Genomic DNA, 11,869 nt, shown 5'->3' with positions numbered 1-11,869 from the left:
TAAATTAGAGTCACCTCCATTTCCTTTTGTTTAACTGATGCACACGCTATGTTATTAAATGTATTAATAATAATTTGATGATAAATTTATTAACATTTACTTAGCGAAATGAAAATAGTTTCAGCTTTAAAATAATTTAAGATAAAACAAATCAAGGTATATTTTTGTTTTAAAGAAACATTTCTACTAGAGCAACGAAATCTCTCCACCAGGTGTAAGAACTCTCAAAGAAGCCGCTGCTTCTCCTACGTTTTCATCTCCTCTTCATTCGCACAGTAGTGTTTTCACTGTGCGGTTCTTTAGCTAGTGTATGTCTTTCAACACCAGAAACGAGCCTCCAAAAATAACAACATTCATTTTTTTATTACCTAATAAAATACTTTCGGAAAACTTAATTTACCGCTGATCTGGATAATCGAAATAAATTGAGTTCGGCGAAGGATCGCATGATTCACAACGAAATGCAGTTTTCAACCACGTTGTCTTCTGCTTGGTCAAATCCCATGCTGTTGTGGGTAAGGGATTTTTCTTTTTGTTTAGTCTCCGTGTGGTTATCGCACTATTTCTATCCATATGAAGCGAAAAATTAAATTACATTAATTAGTCTTAAAAAACGTGCGGTTATCGCACTATTTCTATCCATACCAAATAGTCTTAAAAACATTAAATGACAATAATTAGTCTGAAAAACATTAAATCGCGTGATTATCGCACTATTTCTATCCATATCAAGCAGTCTTAAAAGCATTAAATAGCATTAATTAGTCCTAAAAACGTGTGGTTGTCGCACTATTTTTATCCATATCAAGCAGTCTTAAAAACATTTAATGACAATAATTTGTCTTAAAAACATTAATTCGTGTGGTTATCGCCTATTTCTATCTGTATCAAGCAGTCTTAAAAACATTAAATCGTGTGGTTATCGCACTATTTCTATTCATATCAAGCAATCTTAAAAACATTAAATGACATTAATTAGTCTTGAAAACATTAATTCGTGTGGTTATCGCCCTATTTCTATCCATATAAAGCAGTCTTAAGGCATTAAATGACATTAATTAGTCTTAAAAACATTAGTTCGTGTTGTTATCGCACTTTTTCTATCGATGTCAAGCAATCTTAGAAACATTAAATGACATTAAATGATTATCGCACTATTTCTATCCATATCAAGCAGTCTTAAAAGCATTAAATAGCATTAATTAGTCCTAAAAACGTGTGGTTGTCGTACTATTTTTATCCATATCAAGCAGTCTTAAAAACATTTAATGACAATAATTTGTCTTAAAAACATTAATTCGTGTGGTTATCGCCTATTTCTATCTATATCAAGCAGTCTTAAAAACATTAAATCGTGTGGTTATCGCACTATTTCTATTCATATCAAGCAATCTTAAAAACATTAAATGACATTAATTAGTCTTAAAAACATTAATTCGTGTGGTTATCGCCCTATTTCTATCCATATAAAGCAGTCTTAAGGCATTAAATGACATTAATTAGTCTTAAAAACATTAGTTCGTGTTGTTATCGCACTTTTTCTATCCATGTCAAGCAATCTTAGAAACATTAAATGACATTAAATGATTATCGCACTATTTCTATCCATATCAAGCAGTCTTAAAAGCATTAAATAGCATTAATTAGTCCTAAAAACGTGTGGTTGTCGTACTATTTTTATCCATATCAAGCAGTCTTAAAAACATTTAATGACAATAATTTGTCTTAAAAACATTAATTCGTGTGGTTATCGCCTATTTCTATCTGTATCAAGCAGTCTTAAAAACATTAAATCGTGTGGTTATCGCACTATTTCTATTCATATCAAGCAATCTTAAAAACATTAAATGACATTAATTAGTCTTGAAAACATTAATTCGTGTGGTTATCGCCCTATTTCTATCCATATAAAGCAGTCTTAAGGCATTAAATGACATTAATTAGTCTTAAAAACATTAGTTCGTGTTGTTATCGCACTTTTTCTATACATGTCAAGCAATCTTAGAAACATTAAATGACATTAAATGATTATCGCACTATTTCTATCCATATCAAGCAGTCTTAAAAGCATTAAATAGCATTAATTAGTCCTAAAAACGTGTGGTTGTCGTACTATTTTTATCCATATCAAGCAGTCTTAAAAACATTTAATGACAATAATTTGTCTTAAAAACATTAATTCGTGTGGTTATCGCCTATTTCTATCTATATCAAGCAGTCTTAAAAACATTAAATCGTGTGGTTATCGCACTATTTCTATTCATATCAAGCAATCTTAAAAACATTAAATGACATTAATTAGTCTTAAAAACATTAATTCGTGTGGTTATCGCCCTATTTCTATCCATATAAAGCAGTCTTGAGGCATTAAATGACATTAATTAGTCTTAAAAACATTAGTTCGTGTTGTTATCGCACTTTTTCTATCCATGTCAAGCAATCTTAGAAACATTAAATGACATTAAATGATTATCGCACTATTTCTATCCATATCAAGCAGTCTTAAAAGCATTAAATAGCATTAATTAGTCCTAAAAACGTGTGGTTGTCGCACTATTTTTATCCATATCAAGCAGTCTTAAAAACATTTAATGACAATAATTTGTCTTAAAAACATTAATTCGTGTGGTTATCGCCTATTTCTATCTATATCAAGCAGTCTTAAAAACATTAAATCGTGTGGTTATCGCACTATTTCTATTCATATCAAGCAATCTTAAAAACATTAAATGACATTAATTAGTCTTAAAAACATTAATTCGTGTGGTTATCGCCCTATTTCTATCCATATAAAGCAGTCTTAAGGCATTAAATGACGTTAATTAGTCTTAAAAACATTAGTTCGTGTTGTTATCGCACTTTTTCTATCCATGTCAAGCAATCTTAGAAACATTAAATGACATTAATTAGTCTTAAAAACATTAATTTGTGTGGTTATCGCATTATTTCTATCGGTATCAATCAGTCTTAAAAACATTAAATGACAAAGAAAACTTATTTAGTAAATAGAAAACGTATTCATGATTATGGTGAAGAATACGCGTTTAAGGGTATATCTTTCATAATGTAATTTACCTCTTTATTCATTTGGGCACTAAATGTCAGAAATTTATCTTTAAACCTTCACGAATAAAATGAAAATTATAAATGTTATGCGATATTTAAGGAAAAGAAGGGAAATAATTTTTTTTTCTTTCATTTTGCACACCTGTACTTTATGCAGATATGTCAACTACTCCGGATTCTATGAAATATTTTAAAAATATGGTTGTGAACTTTGAATTCAACGTATATCATATAAGAAGCATAGTTTTTTGAATAATTGGGATAAATCTAGATCGCATGCTAAATAATAAAAGGAAGCTTTTAACGTCTTCTGGTTAAATGACTATTCATTTTATTGTAATATTTCCTAAAGGTTATAATATGAATCAGCTTTTAAAACACTAAATTTAGAAAAAAATTTGCTTAAAAATAATAAATGATTATTCACCGATAAACACAAACACCTAAACACAATTATGAGTGACATTTTAAAAAAAAATAATGCAGGAGTTAATCTTGAATATTTATTGTATTTTAGTTGTAAATGACAGGAAAATACTTTTAAACCATTTCAAAAAGGAATAAATAATAAAAAATAGCTTGAACAAAATATCATAAGATTCGTAATCAGTCTTCATTTTGTGGCCTTGTGTTACATTGTTTATACGTCCTTAATTTAAATTTTATTTGAGATTTTTACTTTTGCTGTTTTGTGTTACTTAATTCAGCACAAAGATTCTTTCAGGATTCATATAATAAAAATGATTTGAATTAAAATAGTCACCAACCTCTTTAAGCACATTTTTATAATGGATCAAGTACTGGATCACTAGTATTGCGGTCATGTTTTAAATAAAACAAGTTCTTCATTCACAATTACAGATCGAATGTTAGGCAATTGATTTGTTATGCGTCGGAACTGGATACCGAAAACTCAATTAAATACATGTACCCAATTAAATTCGAAGTACATTTGTATTACTATAAATTTTAAGCAACAGTGTAGGGTATGCGGACGATGGCACTTTGCCTTGTTCAGATTTAGTGTAGAGTATACCGAACAAAAGTATATCGAGCAGTGGTACCTTAAAAACTCATTTTAGGATATACCAGGTAAATGCATACCGCACAAAGGCACTTAACATTAAAATCAGTGTAGGGTATACTTGCAAATATATACCGGGCAGTGGCACAAAGAGAACAAAACAAAAACTGAACTATTAAAAAATCTAAATGTCTATTACATAGGGAGATCTCATCTTGAGAAAATAGCAAATTATTATTTTACAATGCTAAACATGTCTTGTTATATCTATGCTGCAAGTTTTATAAAAAATATAGCGAAAAAATCCGACCAAACTATTATTTAACGACGTTATATAGGCACAAAATCATATAATAATAAACACATTGAAGTTGGTCTTTTACAAACCGTGTGCCCCATTTCTTTTATTTGAAATACCTTAATTATATAAATATTTAATTCTCGTTTTAGCAAATGAACAACAATAAAAAATTAACTAGAAAGTGATATTAAATCTTTTTCTACTCCTTAACAAACATTCCCCATTCAACAAATATACTTCTTAACACAAATAAACCCCTTCGAATTAAAAGTAGTCTTACATTAAGACGTACTGCGTATCACTTCAATATTAAGGGAAATAATTTTTATTCATCTGCTCTGACTAAATAGACTGGAAAAAAACCTTAAAAAAATATCAGTGTAGTAAATTTTCAAGCAAATTTGTAACTGGCAATCGAACTCAAAATAAAGAAGGTTTTTCCGTTGCTTCAAACTCCACTATTAAATTCTATCACTTTTACTTGCAGAATTCAGACCCCAAATTTTTAGTTTGCAGAAGACAAATAAGTAAGTCAAATTTTGAACAAGAAGTCTGTTATAAAATTTCTGGATACATTCTGCATAAATAAATTATTTCTGACGCGAGTAAACTTATAATAACGTAGCTGAGAGTTTTGAGTTGATATTGAATAAAGTGCTGATTACAAATGCTACAAAAATTTTCCGTTTTCTGATCTATTTTTAGAGTTTCATTGCGTCTAAATTACAAAAAAAAATTGTTCGTTTTAATTGAGGATTAGCTAATTTTATCTATATTTTAATGTGCTAATTATAAATGAAATAAAAACTATTTTTGTATGCTTTATTTTCATGGATTCGTTGAAGCTTTATGAGGTGCAGGATTTTTAAGATTTGTACAGTCAGCCTAAAGTTCTAAAATTATATTTGCAAACAAAATTATTTTCAATTTTTGCGAGTAAAGGAGCACAAATATCATGTTTAAAGGAGAGGAGAGCAAAGAGGGGGGAGGAGAGGGTAAATAAAAACTGCACATCATACATTTTGAATAAAATTAAAACATTTAAATTAGCTGATCTTATACTTTTATAATATTTATTTCTAAATTTCTTCCCAATTTCTATCAATATAAGTACACATATATTCATCACTATTTTTACGCTCACCGATATCACAGTTAAAGTTTTAAAATAAAATTTCAGGTATTTTATTTTCTTATTACGATTCAATATCTTGTTTTTGAACTATGAGGATAAGCTTATGTAATATAGTGTGACAAAGGGGGAAACGGTAAAATCGTGGTAAAATCATAAATGCTTGGCGAGAAGAAGGTAAAAAATATTGAAGAAAAGTGCGACACCATTTATGCTCACACCAAATATACAAATACCAAACCTAGCAATTATACCCGTATTAAATATAATAGAAATCAGTTATCAGACAGCATTATTTTGTAGAACTTTTCATTTTGTCTCTATGGACATCTCTAAAAGTATAAATTTTCCCTACTTGTACTAAGCGTAACAACTTAAAAAATTTCAGCATTCCGGCATGAGAAATTCAGCCAAAAAATTCCGACCGAAAACAAATTTTTCTCTATAAATCAAGTTCTTAGAAATTAATATGAAAGGAGAACTTGGAGTCAAAACTATTTACAGACAGTAAAGTAAAATACTTGAATTTATAATCCTTATTGACTATAGTTCAGATATATCTGATTACTGTTGTTTCAATATTAATATGTAACAAATATGCATTTAAAATAATTTTAGAAGGAAAATTACATAATTAACATATATATTACGGTAAAAAATTAAAATAAATATTTTAAAACATTAAAACTTTTGTAAAAATTTAGAAAATATTAAATTAAAATGTTTAACGAACACATATTGCAGCTAAATAATCGTGTGAATCGTGAAGTTATTTTCAAGGATTTCTTTAAAACAATTTCACTGAAATAGCTTAAAATTTAAAATATCAGGTAAATCCGTTATAATCAAAATAGTCATGATTATTCTTCTCTAAACTATGCTCAAGAGATTTTCCTCGAAATTTGCTTTTTAGAGTTGTTTTTTTCTGGGTAATTAGATCTCTAGTTTTGAAAAGGAGAATTTTTAATAAATGCCCTAAAGAAAAGCAAATAGCTTAATTGTTGGTGTTTATCACGAGAATTCTCATTACCAAAATTAAATCATTTTTGCAAAATTCATGTTATTTAAATAATTTTTCTGCTCGATTTAGTAATGGATTTTCGGAAATTCAGGTTTTTAAAATCATAGATCGAATTACCCACACGTTTATATAAATAAAGTAAATTTAACTGAAGAAATGACGTGCTCTTAAGAATGAGAAAAAAATTAAATGTCATTCATTTGGTAATTTTAAGAATATAACGCCTTTTACGAAATACAGTGTGTCCCGATAAATTAAAGCAACATTGATTCTGTACTTTAACAGGGCATAAAAAACCCAATGGGAACAAAATATTCATTGATTTTCTTCGTGCCTAAATTGGATTACTCTCTGTCGATTCTGGAAGCAAAGTGGCTTTATTAGAGCTCTTTAGAATAGCTACAACTTATAATCTGTTTAAAAATTTGTATCGGAATTATTGTTTATTTATTAAGTTTATAGGAGTTGGAGGATGATTTAATTACTTTTTCACCTAATATATTTCTTAATTATAACAGGGGGATGCTTCAAGTGTTAAATTGAAGTGTAAAAATAGTAAATACTAAACTCTGATAGATCAATCAAAGGTGTCGGTTCTATGCATCCTTTATGAGGGCAGTGAGATTTATTTATTTATTCTCCTAAATATGTAGATTTGTGTGTACGAACAGCTTATAAATCCTATATTTTGAGGAACAGATAACTCAATTTAAGACAGCACAGGGATATATCCAGCTTTATGGTAGGAAGATTTAATCTCCTCAGAGTATTTAGATGATACTGTTTGGACAGGGAGGGTCCTATGATTTATTGTGAGTCAAATCATAAAACACCATTGGCTTGGCTTAGTGTTATTGTTCTTCAGCTAAACTTTTGGTTTCGTGCAGGTAATAGGTTCAAATCTCGTCATAAGCCGGGATATACCTCTGTGCGGTCTTTCTAATATTTTTGACATTTCTTCTATTTGACATACTTACAACCCCTTGTTTGTATTGAGCACACGAGCCAGTATATGTATGCAAAACAAATGTATCATAAATAAGCAAAAACATTACATTAATATGAAGATTTGTATGATCATTACAAAATACAATTTATAAGACCAATACAAAATACATTTTACAAGTTGAAATAAAGGTATATTTATTTAGAGAAAGTACGCCTTTGTGTCTGATTTTGTAGCTTAAAATATCGTCTGCACTGTTTAATTAGCATATTTGAGATACCCTCTCTAACTATTAAGAATGAGTCCTAGAACGTGAAGATCCGATCATTAGATCAAAAGTTATTCAGAGTGGTTTGTTTTTAGCGTACTGTGCACAAAATTAAATTTCAAAAAATATCATAACAAAACAATTTCCATTTAATAATTCCGTTTACTACAGCTTGTTAATAAATAACACGACTTTGAACTTTTAAATTGCTAAACAAATTAAGGTGCTAAACTGAAACAATGTTAAACTGAGAAACATTTTGGAGGTATACAGATAGTATAATTTGGGTGACATTGCACTATTCCGCTATGTTTATGTTTCATCGATTTTGCTCTATTCTTATCTCTTGTTTTTTGGCAGATGAGAACTGTTAATTATTCTCGTGGAACTTTGGGACCCAAAATATGCCTTGAGATTTCTATGGGGTTGAGGTAAGGATTTCGACTTAGTTGTGACGAATCATCAACTTTTTCCTTTTAAACTATTCGATTTAAATGTATGGTAAGAAGTATTATCTTGCTAATATATCCAGTTAGGCCCACCTTATAAGGATCTAGATCTAAATGGAATCCGGTAAGCGTCTTTCTAAAACAGACAACAAATTAAAGCATTTAAGACCATCGCATTTTGCCAATTGAAAGTAGCAGCAAGCTCTTCCTCTGAAAACATTTATTTCAACTAATAAAATTGAATTAATCAACCGAGACTTTTTAAATTTATTTTTTCAAATGTGAGTAATAGACGATTGAAATATTTCAAAAGGGAAAAAAATTAATCTGAATGAATTGATCATCACGTTTATCGAGATCTGGTTGTGTTTTTGAAGGTATATGTTTTATTCAGAAATAGACTTATTTCATATTTTACAATAAATATTTAACTTGGTAATTACTTTGCTTTTATAGCTTGAATTAAAACCCAGGGTGTTCAAACATTGTGTTTACGGGTTGTAGTTACAAAAATTGAAACTTCTTTCATTAAAACTTAAAAAAAAATCAGGAACTGATTTCAGCATTGTCTAATATTTTGAATTTTTATAACAAGACTACAAACATGAGTTCATATTTGAAAAAAAATTATTTTTTTTCTCCAAAATTTACAGAAGATTAACAAAAAATTGCTTTGCATTTATTTCTTCAAAGTATCTCGCAGAGAATAAGCATGAAATCTCACAGAAAGACAGAAAACACAAAGAGTTTTTGACTAACAAGGCACGGTATATAAACCAAGAATTAGTGCAATGTATTCATTTCGAAATATTATGGAGATTTTATTCACTAAAAAGTAAATAATTACTAAATCTTGAAATTAAAATTAGCCGATCCAATCCGATATCCAATTCCGATTCTAGAAATTACTCTGCATTATTGCAAAACTACAAATAAAATGCTCAAATGCTTCCTTTTTAACAAAAGTATTATTAGAGCTTAATTATCCTCTATCTAGAATATTTCAAATAGGAAAATAATGCTCTTTTAAAAGCAGCCCAAACCATTCGCGAAATCTTTGTTTGAAATATATTGAAGTTTCTTTTGTTATGCAAATATGGGTATTAATTACTGGAATCATTGACAGTTTTCTTTTTGTTTCTCTCATTGCTCTTTGGTTAAAATAAACTACTACAATAAGTAAAATCATTGAATTTTTGTTTTGACTAATTTTTTCTTATGTAAACATTGAAGGTATATTTTTTCCTGGCATATTAAGTTAAAGTGAAATATACATTTAGATACATTTTAAGTATTTTCTTTTTATTCAAAACTCTATTGAAACACTGAAGTAAAGTATGTTAGGTACGGATTTTGGTAAATGCTGAAAAATTCGCTTATTTTATCATAATACCTAAGGACATGGCATAAAATCAATTATTTAGTTACATTTAATTTTCAATTCTGTATTTTTACTAAATGTGAGGTAATTAGATCTATAAGTTCGAAAACCAGAATTTTAGATAAGCCCCTACCATATCAATGGAAAAATTAATAAATGAAAGGTTTAATTACCGAATACTTTACTTTCATTTGTGGTGTGAAACATGATAAATTTGATTACATGATATCATGAATTTCTATGCTATTTGAAGAGCTAAACATGGGCAATCATTTCAAAGCTTTAATTTGCACCCAGAATTCTTATTTATACTTCTTTCTAAGTGATTCCTTAATTCTTAGCTCTCGAAGGTGCCTCTCTGGTACCTTAAATTACCTACCAACTTTAATATATATATATATACAAGTAAAATATAACAGAAAAATCTTTTTTTTCTATTACATTGGCGTATTATAAACCTTAGAAGAGAAAGGAAAAAATTACTCTCACTGAAAAAAAAATGAGCGAGTCTCTGGTTTAAGAGCGACGTAATTGTGTAAAAAAAAAATTTTAAATTTCTATTTTGTAGTGTATTTCTTAAAATTTACCAGATGATATATCAAGCAGCTTGGTAATAAAACAATATTTCTTAGGTTATTTTAGAACGAAGTCACTTTCAAAGAGCAATGATAAAAAGACTACCGTACTATTTAGTGCTTTCTATGAACCAGAAAGTATGGTGAACGTTTTCCTATTATGGCAATTTATTGACAATACATTTATCTCAATGTTATTCTAAATGACTTTGTAAAGTAATGTGTATAGTTAAAATTCAAATACAGTATCTATTTAAAAAAAAGAAAACTTATTTATATTTTCCAACTTCAAATTCAATATTAGGTGGCAGGTTCCTTCCTTTTTCATCATGATAAGCATGGAATGTCTTATCTGCGTCTCACAAACTTTGAAAGATTAAAATAACTTTCATATATATGGTTTTGCGGATTCAAAAAAATTATATTATTCTATTGCTAAAGTATAAACTCAGTGGAAAGAAAGAACTCAGTTCTCTAAAAAAAAAAAAGAATTACTATTTAAACGTATTTTGAAAGCATGAGAAATTTTATAAAGAAGTGCCACAGTTAGGCTTGCAAGTGGAACCGAAATTCACAGAAAATTCGGGAGAAAATTTCAAGGAACAAAAATACAAAAAAACTATGCACTAAAATAAATATAGATTTGGGTGGATCAAAAAAAAATCAAAGTTTCAATTTTCAAAACGGAAAAGATTCCTTATGCAATTCAAACCAAATTGATATAATTTTTTTTAAAAATTAATTAATATTTTCGGGGCTCACATCACAAATAAAATTTATAAAAATTGAAAAATTTGAGCTTCTTTCTTAAATTTTAATACTATTTAAGATCGAATAATCGAAATAGTTTTATGGTTAGAAAAAGTGAAATAAGTTAAATACCATAGTTGTTTCAATACATATCAATCGTGTTGCTCATGAAAAATGTGAAATATCCGAATTTTTAAATTTTTTTTGCCAATTTTTTTTTATCCATTTTTTTAAAATTATCGTTGCATGAATGATTTCTTGATGTTGTTTTCAAGAGAAATTTAAATTATTTATTGAAACAAATATTTTATAAAGATGACAAGAGGAAAAATATGCTTGTAAAACAAAGCATTTATCCCTATAGTGTCAGAATTGTTCAACTAATCATAATTCCTATGAATTCTTACAATTGGAATAAATTATTCAAGTAGAAGCTGGACGAGTTTAGAAATAGAGATGTTTTACTTTTGAGGTTTCGAGTTTCTCACATTTCTTGTACTCAGGAAGCTTTTTAATGAATAATTTTTGGAATTAACAAATGATATCAATGATCAATGCATTGAATAAATATTATCATCTTAAATATCAATATTATTTTAGAATGTTTCCAGTATAAATGGGGGAGGATACAGTAGGAAATCACCAGAAGATTTCTTAAGTTAAATCGACTATATCAAAATTTATTTTAATTGCTACGTATATGGTATCTAATAAATTATCCTTCGTAGGTGGATTGTCTCGCTTTTAAATTTCTCGAACCCCCATACTTTTAGAATGCATACGTGTAATCATAATAATACATTTTCCACGTGATTAAAGAAATGCTTTTTTTTTAATTGCAAGATTCTCAATTTGAAGTACACTCATATCTATGAATTAAGGAAAATTCCAGATCCGGCAAATCAAATGTGTTCAGAAACAAAGCAAACGGGGGACACATTCAGAAAGACCATTTA

At 28.3% G+C, this 11,869-nt stretch overlaps 1 protein-coding gene across 4 annotated transcripts in view; it reads left to right on the top strand.

The window, feature by feature from the left end:
* The first annotated feature begins 244 nt into the window (after positions 1-244).
* Positions 245-11,869, top strand: part of LOC107454859 (cytotoxic granule associated RNA binding protein TIA1-like) — a 1,051,915-nt gene continuing 1,040,290 nt past the window's right edge. For 3 of the 4 annotated variants that reach the window (XM_016073996.4, XM_071188069.2, XM_016072550.4), the window contains exon 1: positions 245-515. In XM_016073996.4, coding sequence (XP_015929482.1) covers positions 447-515 — 69 coding nt within the window. In that variant the 5' untranslated portion in view covers positions 245-446. Of the gene's footprint in view, positions 516-6,549; positions 8,190-11,869 lie in introns of those variants that run through there. The other variant, XM_087156175.1, reaches the window with a different exon arrangement.

Source organism: Parasteatoda tepidariorum, chromosome 12, assembly GCF_982258835.1.
Source record: "Parasteatoda tepidariorum strain Cologne lab strain chromosome 12, Ptep-v5.0, whole genome shotgun sequence".
NCBI classification, from domain to species: Eukaryota; Metazoa; Arthropoda; class Arachnida; order Araneae; family Theridiidae; genus Parasteatoda; species Parasteatoda tepidariorum.
This window is presented reverse-complemented; position numbering and strand designations above follow the sequence as displayed.